Consider the following 12,489-nt stretch of genomic DNA (forward strand, 5'->3'; position numbering starts at 1 on the left):
TTTTTAATACATCCCCTGAAATTATTTTTCTGGTTACATTATAAGAATTGGCGAAATCTTATAAAGCCACAGAAGAGCCATTGGAAAGTATTTCTTCTAGGAGTGTTTTTCTGTTGGATCCAATATGTGGTGACAGGGGCAGAAAACTTTGGCACGATGTATACATACTTTGTGACCACTCCTCCCTAAAATTCACTATTGTATATACTATGCTTTGGCATAATCTTATAAAAGTTTTGAAGTTTTCTCCTTCTACTTAAATTGCATTTTAAAAGCTAATATTATGATTGATTTAAAAGTATCTACTTCAATTAAAAGTAGCTTGATTCACAATTAAGTCTACAGTTGAGTTGTGAAGTTACTATAAAGCAAAAAAGAGAAAAGAAAAAAGGATGAGTATCGTTTGTGCAGTGAGTTCATCCATTTAAGTAAAATTGCCAGTAAGAAAGTTAATGAAAAAAGAGAGAAACACAAAAATGTTACTACAGGTCGCTTTAATACTAAGAACCTATTTGACCACAATAATAAAAATATTTTTTACCTTTAAGAAATAAAAATTTTGTTTGCATTTATTTTGGGATTAGGTGATTAACAAAATAAGGCAGGAAAAATATTTATAGATCTTCTTAAGAAGATTACATCTTAGTTGAAATAATAATTCTGGGAAAATTTTAATCAGCCCTTCAAATGTAACAATTCCAAAATTTTTTATATGAAATTGGTTTTTAAAAGTCTGAAATAAAAAAAAAGTCTGATTTACAGTACAAAAATAATTTTTAATCTAGAGAACTTGTATCTCTAAGGAGTGACCATTTCTGAGTCAACCACAAACTTGAAAATGTAGACCTGTTGTATTATTGACATTTCTAAAGTAGTCCTGCTGCAAAACCCTATTTGGCCTTAATCAGAGTTCTCTCTCTCTACTAGCCCTTTGCACACCACGTTGCATGAATGGCGGGCTTTGTGTCACTCCTGGTTTCTGCATCTGCCCACCTGGATTCTATGGAGTCAATTGTGATAAAGGTAACAGTTTCTTTTTAAGAACAAGGTTCTTTTTAGTTTTTAAGTGTTTGATTAAAAGAAGTATACTTATATCATCACTCTTTATAACATTGCTGTAAGTAGGGTATATCACTTAGCTAGTTGCTGTAATAACTTTAACCCCAACTTTTAGTGTAGCTTAACAAAATAGAAGTTTCTTTTCACTCACAGAATGCTCTAGTGTAGGAATACCTGGTCAAGGAGCAAGAGAGCTTTTCTCCATACAGTGACTCAAGAACCCAGGTGGCTTCCATCTGTGGTTCTGGATCCAGCCAATAAGCAGAGGAAGAGATTGGAACAGGCACTGCTTAAAAACACAACAAAACAAAACAAAACTGGCTCAGAAGAGACTCACAAAACTTCCACACCTATTCCATAAGTCAGAATTAACCCCATGGTTCTACCTGGATGCAGGCAGGAGAGATGTCATCCCTGGCTGAACAGCTGTTTGTCACTGACAACTTTATGGAGGTGGGGAGGAGCATGGCTTTTTATGAACGACTAGCTGTCCCTGCTACATGGGTTTTGGTAGGTCCTAAATTAGTTTTATGGGTGAGCTTCTAAGATGGAAATGAAACGACTTGCTCCAAATTGCCTGGCCTAGAAGTTCACTGACCTCACAACTCAATGCTCTGCTTACAGATCACATCTTCGAGACATCTGGTTCCTCTTTCCTATGATTTAGTACTATAGCCAGATTTTACTCTCAGAAGGTGGATTCACATTTGGTCCTAAAATTATTGAATGATTCATACTCTTTACAAGCTACCTGTCTATTTTGCCCGTCCACATCTTTAATGAAAAAAAAATTAAATAATATCCTGCAAATTATATATAGTCAATGAAATTTTGCTTGCGTCAAAAATGCTTATTGTGTGATTAGAGCACTATTTTTAAATAAATATATGCTCGAAATAGAATCAATATTATTTTTGAGAAATGTTTCTTTAGTGATAATGTAGTTAGTACCAATTAATATTGAAATAAGTAGCTTTTAATAAAAATAAAGAAAAAGTAAAAGAAAAAGCCCCTAAGATGAGTCAGAATAGTGATTTCAGTTTCTTGCTCTTTTCTGATATACAGAGTACTTTCATACAGTTATCTGATTTTATTCTCAACAACTTTCTGAGATATGTAAAGTTTTATCCATCACATTCCCAGATAAATGTGGTTTATAAAGCTTGAGTAGCTTGATCCAAATTCACCTCTTCCACTGGGCCATGATAACACTCAGGTCCTGGTCCCTCCGCGAGGGACTCTGGATCTACACAGATAACTTGATCTATCTGTGGCTCACGCTTTTTCCATCTCTAAACCGGAAATTGAGCCATTGACCCCTGGTCCCCAACCCCTAAGCTAACTGAGCTAATGTGTGAGAATATCTCTACCTTTTATTTCTTGTAACCTTTTAAAACCAGAGCATTGGACTAAAAACAATTTTATAATTTATATTTATAGGAAATAAGCACTAATGACACTGATAATAATTAATAGCCAGTGAGTAAAATTTTTTATTCTGAATCTTCTTTTTACGTGTCTAAATTTAGCACTCAACATCTCTGCTATTTCAAAATTGGGCATTTCTTGAAGCAGAATTAAACTCATGTTATCTTGAAACTGTTAGGAAATAAAGCAAATCCTTCAGAGATTTGGATGAAGAACTCATGCACGAACAGGTTTAAAGAGACCATTTGTGAGGTCTGCTTATGCAGATGTGGCTGCTGTTGGTGTAGTTTGCATAGAGTGCCTATGTTTTTCTGATATGGTCTGGTGTCACAAACGCTTCATGGTTGCTGTTGAAGGAGAATATCGTATTCCAGTATATTTTACACTCGGTAATATTTTACCTTTCAGATGAAAGATTTTCCTCCTCTTTAGGTTCCAATGTTTTTTTGTTCTTTTAAAAATCTCTTGAAATTCCACTTGGTCTCACTGGAGATCTGGAAACATTAAAAAATAATTTTTTTACTACCTCAACAAAGAAATGCTTTTATTGTCCAGGAGGGGGTGTAAAGCTTCTGAAATTATAGGCATGGATCTGGACCTTTACACTACATTTTAAAAGAAAGATTAAAGGTTAATTTTCACTGGCTCTTGGGACATCAGTCGCAAACTTCAGAAATTGAGTAGTTTAGCCCTGGCCCAGAGTACCCTCAGTTCCCATGAAAGTTACTTACAATCTCTGGCTCGTTTTCTTAGTTAAGAATCGTCACATAATAGAAATCTAAAACAGCTTGGTCAGGACAGTAAAACACTCTGCACATACTAAGGGTATGGCCAAATTCTATAACCAACTTTGTCATGTTCTATAACTTTCAGATAAGCTCCCAGGTTTTTTGCATTCTACGCATTAGTAAGGGATAGTGCCCAGAGGGCCCTGGCCGAGCGGGCATTGATCCTGCTGTTTTCCCATCTCTCCTTATCACCAGGAGAAACAGGGACAAGGAGGGAGACGGGACACACAAACACAACCGTCCAGCCCTAACAATACCCGGCTGGCACCAAGTGGCAAAGAGGAAGCCCAAAGAGCTGGTTCTCCTAAATCCAAATCTTAAATCCTACACCCAAATGCTGCTGTTCCCTTTTACATCAGGAAGCTTGATTTTGCCAAAGCAAGTACAGCATTGTCATACACTGGGAGACACTTAGGATTTTAAACAAGAAGCTTTATCATTTAAGAAGTATGATGTGCGTAGGACATTCTAGTTGGATTTCTTTTCCACAAAGAAAGCATACTCTTGTAACTTTTGGATTTCCTTTCTGACTTTCCCACTGGAAGCTTACTTCAGCTTTTGTTCATCCATAGTCAACTTTGGCCTATTTTATATAGGACAAGAACAAATAGGCCATATATCTGAAATTGCTGAGAATGCAAGCTCTTATTTTAATCTCTTTATAGAATGAGCCAACTTGTCTATTTTTAGATTTTTGTTCTCCTCCTGTCCCCATTTCTGTCTTCCTTCTCTTTTAGGTTCCAGTGGGCAGTCAAAGTCCAGAAGTTGACACCAAGAGAGAGGGTTCAGGATGACTCAAACATATTTTCTCTGGATAATCCAGTTAATTGGACCCCCACGATAACAGATCCCAGCTCTTCATCCCTCTGGCTCATGCTGCTGCCACTTCCCTGCCTGTGGGATCTCATGAGGGTTGACAGGCTGTCTTTCCCTGAATATTATTACTCTTTCCTCCAAAAATCATAAAAATCTATTTTTAAAAATAATTCCCATGACATAAGATGAATCTCTGTTCTTATTCTGTAAAAAAGTTGCTTTCTCCTTTGTCGGGCGCTAATACTTATGACTTCTCTTCCTTTTATCTAATTCAACTTTGAAAGTTTTCTCCATTTTCCTCTTTCTTTATCTTAAAAAAAAAAGTAGGGGTGGGGTGGGTTTTTAGTGTTTCCTTTTAAGGGCGTAGATATTTATAAGAAAATTAAAAAGATCATTTTTTTTTTTTTACACACCGTGCCTCTTTTCACAAAGATGTAAAGCCCTTTAAGCGGATACTATATAATGTGTATGGTACGCTCTTCTGTTGTCAGAGTCTGCAAATGGTCAAGCAATTGGTTACAATTCTTGTATTTGTGAAGTGGCTTACTTACTACATAAGTAAACCAGCGAGTAGTGAATGCCTCAGAAGTATCACCGGACTTGTGAACTTTTTAAAGATTTAACCCACTGTCTAATGCAATACCCTGTTCTTCATTCTAACAGCAAACTGCTCAACTACCTGCTTTAATGGAGGGACCTGTTTCTACCCCGGAAAGTGTATCTGCCCTCCAGGACTAGAGGGAGAACAGTGTGAAATAAGTGAGTGCTGCTCTTCTTCATTCTCTTTGACCTTTGGGGACCTTAGAAACTCCATGTAACCCCTTTATTTTATCAGCGAGGAATCTGAAGCCCAGAGACAGTGAATAGCTTGTCTAAGTTCTCAGGCTAATGGTTTCTTTTCACTAGATTCAGTCCCCGTTCATTTTGTCTAAAGGTGGAGCAAAGAGTGACAAAGCTCAGCTCAGATGACTCAGAGCAAACGCTCTCTGACTCAGTTTTGTCTGGATTTGGGTTATTCAGCATGTAGCATTATTCTTGGTGGTTTTGTCCCCTTCTCATTGTTCAGACCCATAGTTTCAGCCTAGAAATGCAGACCTGAGCTTTGGGACAGCTAGGATTTGCTTATCTACCTACATGCATAGTTTTTTTTTTTTTTTCTCTGCCACATTTCCTAAACTAAACTGAGCTAAATTACCCATCTCAGAGAAAAGGATAGACTCAAGAAGAATGAGAAAAAGGGTACACAGCGAAAATAAAGAATGAACTAATAACACACAACAACATGAGTGCATTGTATGGCTATTAGGTAAAAAGAGCTAGATGCAAAAAAAGTGCATACTGTGTGATTTTATTTTTCTGAAGTTTAAGAACAGGCAAAACAAATGGATAATGGTGGAAACCAGAATAGAGGTTAGGGGCACAAAGGAACTTTATGGGTTGCCAAAAATTCTCTATTTCTTGATTGATAAAGTGTCTTATGAATGTTTATTTATGTAAAAAAAAAATTACTTGAGCTGTAAACTTAAGATGGAAGCATATTATGCCTTCACTATGTTTGTCGTGCTCTGATACAAAAAAAGAAAAAATTTAATGGTAGAATGTGGTAGACAATCATGGTTTTGGGAATCAGGATATCAAACTTCTTGTCTTGGCTCTGCCACCTACGACCCGTGTAACCCTCAGCAAGCCATTGAAGCTCTCTATTAAATTCAGGAATGAGCCCCATCCTAGACTGCCTTATGTTCCAGAGGACAGATAACATCAAAGCTCCGCTAAGGAAGGTACAAAAACAACACGAGCACGTCTGCCGAGGGCGCCATGTTCCTGCCTTCTGGAAGTTCTGGATATGGCAGTTTCATTTCCAGCCGTATATCTGTAAAACACCACTGTGTTTGGTACAGCCATAGTTTCTGAAGTCGTAGTGGGTTCAGAATTAAATAATACTGACTTCCTATTTTAAATTTCAACCTCTAATTTATTTGCAGGTTTTTATACTTTAATGAGTAGTAGATGAAGTAACCTTTTTATTTATTTATTTATTTTATAGAGTTCAAATGAAATACCTCTGAAGTTTCCATAGAATATGTAATTAATTGTCAGGATGTGGTTTCTGTTCTTTTAGTTACCCAGCCCTGATAAAGATATCTGTGAACTTACTCCCCTCAATTTCCCTGTATTTACTCTCAGACTTTACATAGTTAGTTGGTTCATGTTTATGAATCTTTGTTCATGGGCTCATTTCTCATCATGTAAGTATGCCCTTTCATGCCTTAGGTTTATGACCTTTCCATTGGCAGAGGCAATATTTTCTATTTCTGTTTTTTTTTTCCTAGCTACACCAAAAATGTGGGCCTTTGAAAGCTCCTGATTATCCCTGTCACCAGTTATATTTAAATCCTTTTAGAAAACTTTATCTTACAGGAACCACATTACCAGAAAAATACAGAAATGGATCTTATATAGAAAAGTGCCTCTGCTGTAATAAAGAAAAAAATCGAATTATATATTCTTATTTTTAAATTGAGATATAATTCACATACCATAAAATTTACCGTTTAAAGTCTACAATTAAGTATATTCACAAAATCGTGCAGCATCACTTATATCTAACTGCAGAACATGTCGTCAGCCCAAAAGAAATCCTGTACCCATTAGCAGTCACTCCCCATCCTTCTCCCCAAGGCCCTAGAAACCACTGATCTACTTTCTATTTCTTTAGATTTTCCTATTCTTGATAATTTTATATACATAGAATCATGTAATATATGGCTATTTGTGTCTGACTCCTTTCACTTAGCATGATGTTTTCAAGGTTCATCCATGTTGTAGCATGTATCATTATTTCCTTTTAACTGATGAATAATATTCCATTGTATGGATATACCAACCACATTTTGTTGTATCAGTTCATCAGTTAATGGACATTTTGTTGTTTGCACTTTGGGGCTATTATGAACAATGCTGCTATGAACATTCATGTACAAGTTTTTGTGTGAACATGTGTTTTCATTTCTCTGGGGTGTATGTAGAATTGCCAGACCATATGTTAACTCTGTGTTTAATTTCTTGAGGAACTGTCCAACTGTTTTCCAAGTAGGCTGTATCATTTTACATTCCCACCAGAAATGTACAAGGGTTCCAATTTCTCCACGTCCTTGCCAACACGTGTTACTTCTTGTCTTTTTTTAATTAAAATATATATTCTACTGTTATTTATATTTTAATTTCTCTTGGCCTCTATCAGGATTGATATCTTCTTAAAGTTTATTCTGACTTGATTATGAGATACACTTGCAGATTAACAAATAAGACCACACAAATTATTTATACTATATTATAATGGGTTTTTAAAATAACTTAATGAGTTCTTATTATTATAAAAGTTCTCCGTAAAAAATTTAAAATACTGGGTAAAACAATTAAAAATCACCCATAATCCTAAGATCCAGAGATGATCGTTGTTGGTACTCATCATAAACCTTTTTAATCTTTTCTCTGTATGAAACAGAGTAGCACATTTAAGTTATCCCACAATCCGATGAGTGGAGGAAGTCTAATGTCTTTATTAATTGTCAACACCTTGTCATTGTTCTCACTGGACTTATTAACTGGTTATAGTAAAAATGCTGACTGTTTAAACTTAGTCAAATCTGTTTGTCTTTAGGCAATCCTTAGTCTTTTTTAGGTAATATCTCAAATTGACTCAGTTTTCTACTATTCAATGGATAGAATTTGGTTGCAAAATATTTTCAGGAAAAAGAAGTCATTTACAGGATTCTGAATTTTAAAACAATCAGCTCTTCATGAGGTTTCGGCTTCATGAGATTTGATCTATGAATGACTCTCACAAACTGTTGCCTGCAGTCACATTTCTGTTGTATGATAACCAGCAGACAATGTCCCCCTTCCTGGCTGCAGAGAGCCTAAGGCGCCTCACTTACCAAGAAAATGAAAAGACCCATGGAGTCAGTGAAAAGGTTCTCTCCACTAGTCATTTTCTGCATTGTCTCTCGTTACCAAGTTCGCTTCTCATAGGACATGGGGAAATTTGGGCTCACTGAGTAATGCACAATAAATACTCTATCTTTTCTATCATATAATTATTGTCCCACATCTTGGTTACTTGGAAAACCTCATTCTCCATTGCAGAATACTGTGATATGATCCAAAGCTGTGTATATGATGTCAGCTGTTTCTTCAATACAAAAGACATTCAGAGTTAGGTACTTCTTTTCTTTAGGTAAGAGTTGGGATCTTGACCAAATAGTAAATTCTATACTCTATATATAAACCTAGAAAAAAAAGGACTCTTTTGGATATTTAATGGTCAATGAAAAGGTGGTATTCTATTAGTAAGGTTGTTTTAACACCTGTTTCTGGAACACCCCTGCATCAGAAAAATCTAAAGGTCTAATGACATTCCGCGTTTTTGAGAGACTCTAACATCTCAGCATTATGTTAATAGTGTCTCCACCATGACTAAATCCTGTTTTGTCCAATTTATATATAAAGAAAGTCCTTAAGGATAAGTAAAAAGAAAAGTGTGTTTTTAGCAAAATGATTTTCATGTGGAATTCATTTCGTGTTTGTCGAGCAAAGTGCTTGCCAGTAAAATATATAGTTCACTTCTTTCAAAGCTTCATTTGGCCATTAAAAAAAAAAGAGCTTAAAGAATGAAAGGTGGGTTGTTTTAGGATAAAGATTTCATTTCTTCTTCTTATGTATTGAGGCCTTTGTAATGAATGTTCTGCTAAAGTAGAAAAAAAAAAAAAAAAGGACAAGAACAACAATAACAAAACATCCAGACTCTTCCACTACCAAAATTTAAGGGCTGTTTGCTCTCTTTGCAACATCATTATGCCAGTTACAGGATGCGCTTTCATCTCTGGGTGAACACCCCTTTATCTCCTACTTCTTCAAAAAATTCAACCTTAGGATAGCAAATTCCAGATTACAAAAAAAGAATAAGTAGCTTCTGGAATAAGAAGAAAATTATTACGTAATTTTTACATTTAAGGTCCTATCCTAGCTCTAAAATCCTGTGATTCAAAGATCCGTGAAAACATTAGTGATATTCATTTGGCACACAGATGAAAGAAAGAATGATTAGGAAAAAAATTATTATTAGAAACAAGTATTATTAAAAGAAAGAAGTATTATCAGGATCTGAGACATTCCCAGCAGTGTGGTCTCGGGCACCTTTCGTGCCCCATCTCATATCCTCAGTTAGCCTTTCACTCCAGCCACTGCTATGACAACCTGTTTTGCACAGGTATAACCTGACTGCACCCATCTTAGCTGTTCCATACTTCTCTCACTTTCCACCAAGAGACTCCACTGAGTCCTAAAAATATATATATAGCCTGTACTCACACAGTTGCAAAATGAAAGCGCAAGGAAGTTATCCCATGATGCTACCTTTGACCAGAGGGAGACAGCTGCTGATGAATAAATGCTCCCCTCTACCTTCTTGTAGACGTCTTGAAGGTGCCATCTACATGGCTCCTAAGAAGGACCCAGCAGGATGGAGCCCAGTTGCCACAGCGATGGCCCACCTGCAAACATACTTTTGTATTGGCTTTCCCTCCTTCCCTGTTTCATTCTTCCATTCTCCTTATCCTGTTTCTTAGGATCACTTTCCCAAATAAACTATCTACATGCAAGCCCGTTCTCTGGAGAATATTAGGCTATGACAGACGTCATCAGGTACCAGTATAGGCCTGTTTTCAGAAAAAGTGGCATTCAAAAATCAAAACTCAGAGAAAAGATCGTTTATAGGAAAAGATCGTTTCTGTATTAACTTTTAGTAAACTTAAATTGTCAGTGTTTATGAATCAGTTAAAATATTCCGTTTATGAAAAAAGTAATGTAAATACAGCTTTCGAGTAACTCATTCACAGTAAAAGATAAATATCCAAAATCATAAGAATACTAGCCTGTTTGTCCTAAAAACAAAACTCAAACAATATCAAAGTCAGATTAAATCTGAAATAAGAGGAAATAACCAACATTTAAACGCATTTATCCTCTCCAAGCATTGCAGATATCTTTGAAAAATGTGATTATGTCTGAATGGAGCACCGAGTTCCTTATTTGCATTCTTGTCTGTTTCAGGCAAATGCCCACAACCCTGCCGAAATGGAGGTAAATGCATTGGTAAAAGCAAATGTAAGTGTCCCAAGGGTTACCAAGGAGACCTCTGTTCAAAGCGTAAGTACCTCATATACATAATCAGTCTGGGTTACAGAATAATCAAAGTAGCAGCAGTCTTGGACTGCATGATTTCTGTGCCTACTGCATGTTGCCTGGACATCATAATTAACCTTTCTTCACTGATGTATGTGTTTCCTGTATGTAGACCAAAGATGTATGAAATCCACACATATAAAAAACTGAGACACATTCACGCACGAAACTGAACTTTTTAACCGTTAGGAGTTTTCTTCAGGAAAATAAACTTCCATTGCCTAGCAGTTTCAACATCCTGCTGAGTGTCTTTTGTGAATGAGAAGCATCAAGCTTAGTTTAAGATTACTCTCAGGGCTTTTTCAGTAAATCCCAAACCGACTTGTAACTAAAGATTAACTTAGAAAAAAAGAATTAGGGGATGAAGCCAAAACTAACACATTCTAAAGAACTACAGGAAAAGCAGCTGCGTAATTCTGTTGAAAAATGAAAGCTCAGGAAACATTCTTTTTATCTCTTTTGATTCTAGCTGTCTGCGAGCCTGGCTGTGGTGCACACGGAACCTGTCATGAACCCAACAAGTGCCAGTGTCAAGAAGGCTGGCATGGAAGACACTGCAATAAAAGTGAGTGGGAGCCATCTGGGGAGCCGGCCTCTTTCATGTTTCTTGGCCCTGGAGACTAACAGACAATGTATAACTCAGCCCTGCTTTCGTTTCCGCCCTCCTCTGTCTATTCCCTCCCCATGCTTCCTCCTGTCGCCCTCAACTCTCTAAATTTTAGAGTCCAGGCTTTAGAGGGTAAAGAGAATGGATCATTTGTAAAATATCACTACAAATATTTTCTAGGTTACATTAGTAAAACAGGTCGATTTGATAACACAAGAAATGACAAGTAAAAGTAAGATTTTAAGTCAAATGTGGAATTAGTACCTGATTTTATCATTCGCGATTTACCGACTAGCACATAAAACATTCAGAGTTTTGTTCTTTAAAATCTCTAGATTGTATTGGTTATGGTGTGTTTTAAATGAGTTCTTTTGAGGGGAGGAAAAGGTCTATGAAGTATGGGAGAGATGTTATAATTGAGTTGCATTTTTTCCAAATTTACTATCAAAAATGAGCTAGCAATTTAGATAATAAACCACTGGCCTGTTTTATACACAAAATGAACCTTGTGAATGCAACCATTTCATTTTGATTGGTATCTTCTCTGCACTAAGTACGAATCCAGGCACTGGGGACATAGAATCAACAGACAGAAAAGGCTGTCCCTGGTGGAGCCTCGGTCCTAGTGGGAGGTACAGTCAGTTAACAGGTGAACCAAATGAACAGTGCAGTTTCCATACACCTGGCAGTCAGAATGCAGTTTCTTAAGCATGAACCCACGGTCCACTTTTCTTTGAGGAAAGGAAGCCTTCAGTCATACAACACCCTTCAATAACTGAAGTCCAGGTTGTGTCTCCGAAATAATGGACACAAGTTGAACAAATCACTTACTCATCAGATGTTTTTCTAAGGTCAAAGGTCTCCAAAGGGAGGTACATGGAGTCCAGTGGATGTGGAAATGATCAGTAGGATATTGAGGAAAAATAATAGTTTTAAAATATATTTTATATTATTTTATTTACACTTGTATAAATGCATATGTACTATATAAATATTTGTATTTCTATAATCTCAATCTCAAATTTCTTATTTTGTGCATATTTTATAATGTTCACGTATTCTTATATATATATAATACATTTATATGTAGGTATACATGTTTATTTATTTATTTTAAGATAGTTGGAGTCTGGTCTAGGCTACACTAAGCCATTGATTTTATTCTTTTTCACCTACTGAATTGATTACATAGTAGATTGAATTGGCTTCAGGTGGGCACAGCTTAACAAGAAGTGTGGCTCCTCTGGAAAACAGTTTCTTTACCCAGGTGGTAATGATTGAATGGCATCCCAGTTAGGACATACCTACCAGGAACCCTTTCGACCTAAAGACTTATAGAAAACAAACCATTTCTAGAGCTGTTTTGGAAAAGAGTAAACCAAACTCTTTATTTTACCCTCAACCTGATACAAAACCTGAGTTTTGGCACAAAATCGGAGAAGTCCTCAGGCCTGGGGTGAGGCCAGACCATACATCCCAGGGCTCAATTATAAATGTCTTCTGGGACTCACATCGGGAGCCTGGTGACCACCAAGAGTGATAAGA

General features: G+C 36.4%; 1 protein-coding gene across 1 annotated transcript in view; it reads left to right on the top strand.

Annotated features, from left to right (window-relative positions):
* Positions 1-12,489, top strand: part of WIF1 (WNT inhibitory factor 1) — a 59,892-nt gene that overhangs the window by 45,070 nt on the left and 2,333 nt on the right. Inside the window, exons 6-9 of the mRNA XM_016139911.2 lie at positions 928-1,023; positions 4,755-4,850; positions 10,206-10,301; positions 10,807-10,902. Of these exons, the coding sequence (XP_015995397.1) occupies positions 928-1,023; positions 4,755-4,850; positions 10,206-10,301; positions 10,807-10,902 (384 nt within the window). The remainder of the gene's footprint in view (positions 1-927; positions 1,024-4,754; positions 4,851-10,205; positions 10,302-10,806; positions 10,903-12,489) is intronic.

This window comes from Rousettus aegyptiacus, unplaced genomic scaffold (assembly GCF_014176215.1).
Source record: "Rousettus aegyptiacus isolate mRouAeg1 unplaced genomic scaffold, mRouAeg1.p scaffold_m13_p_2, whole genome shotgun sequence".
NCBI lineage: Eukaryota > Metazoa > Chordata > Mammalia > Chiroptera > Pteropodidae > Rousettus > Rousettus aegyptiacus.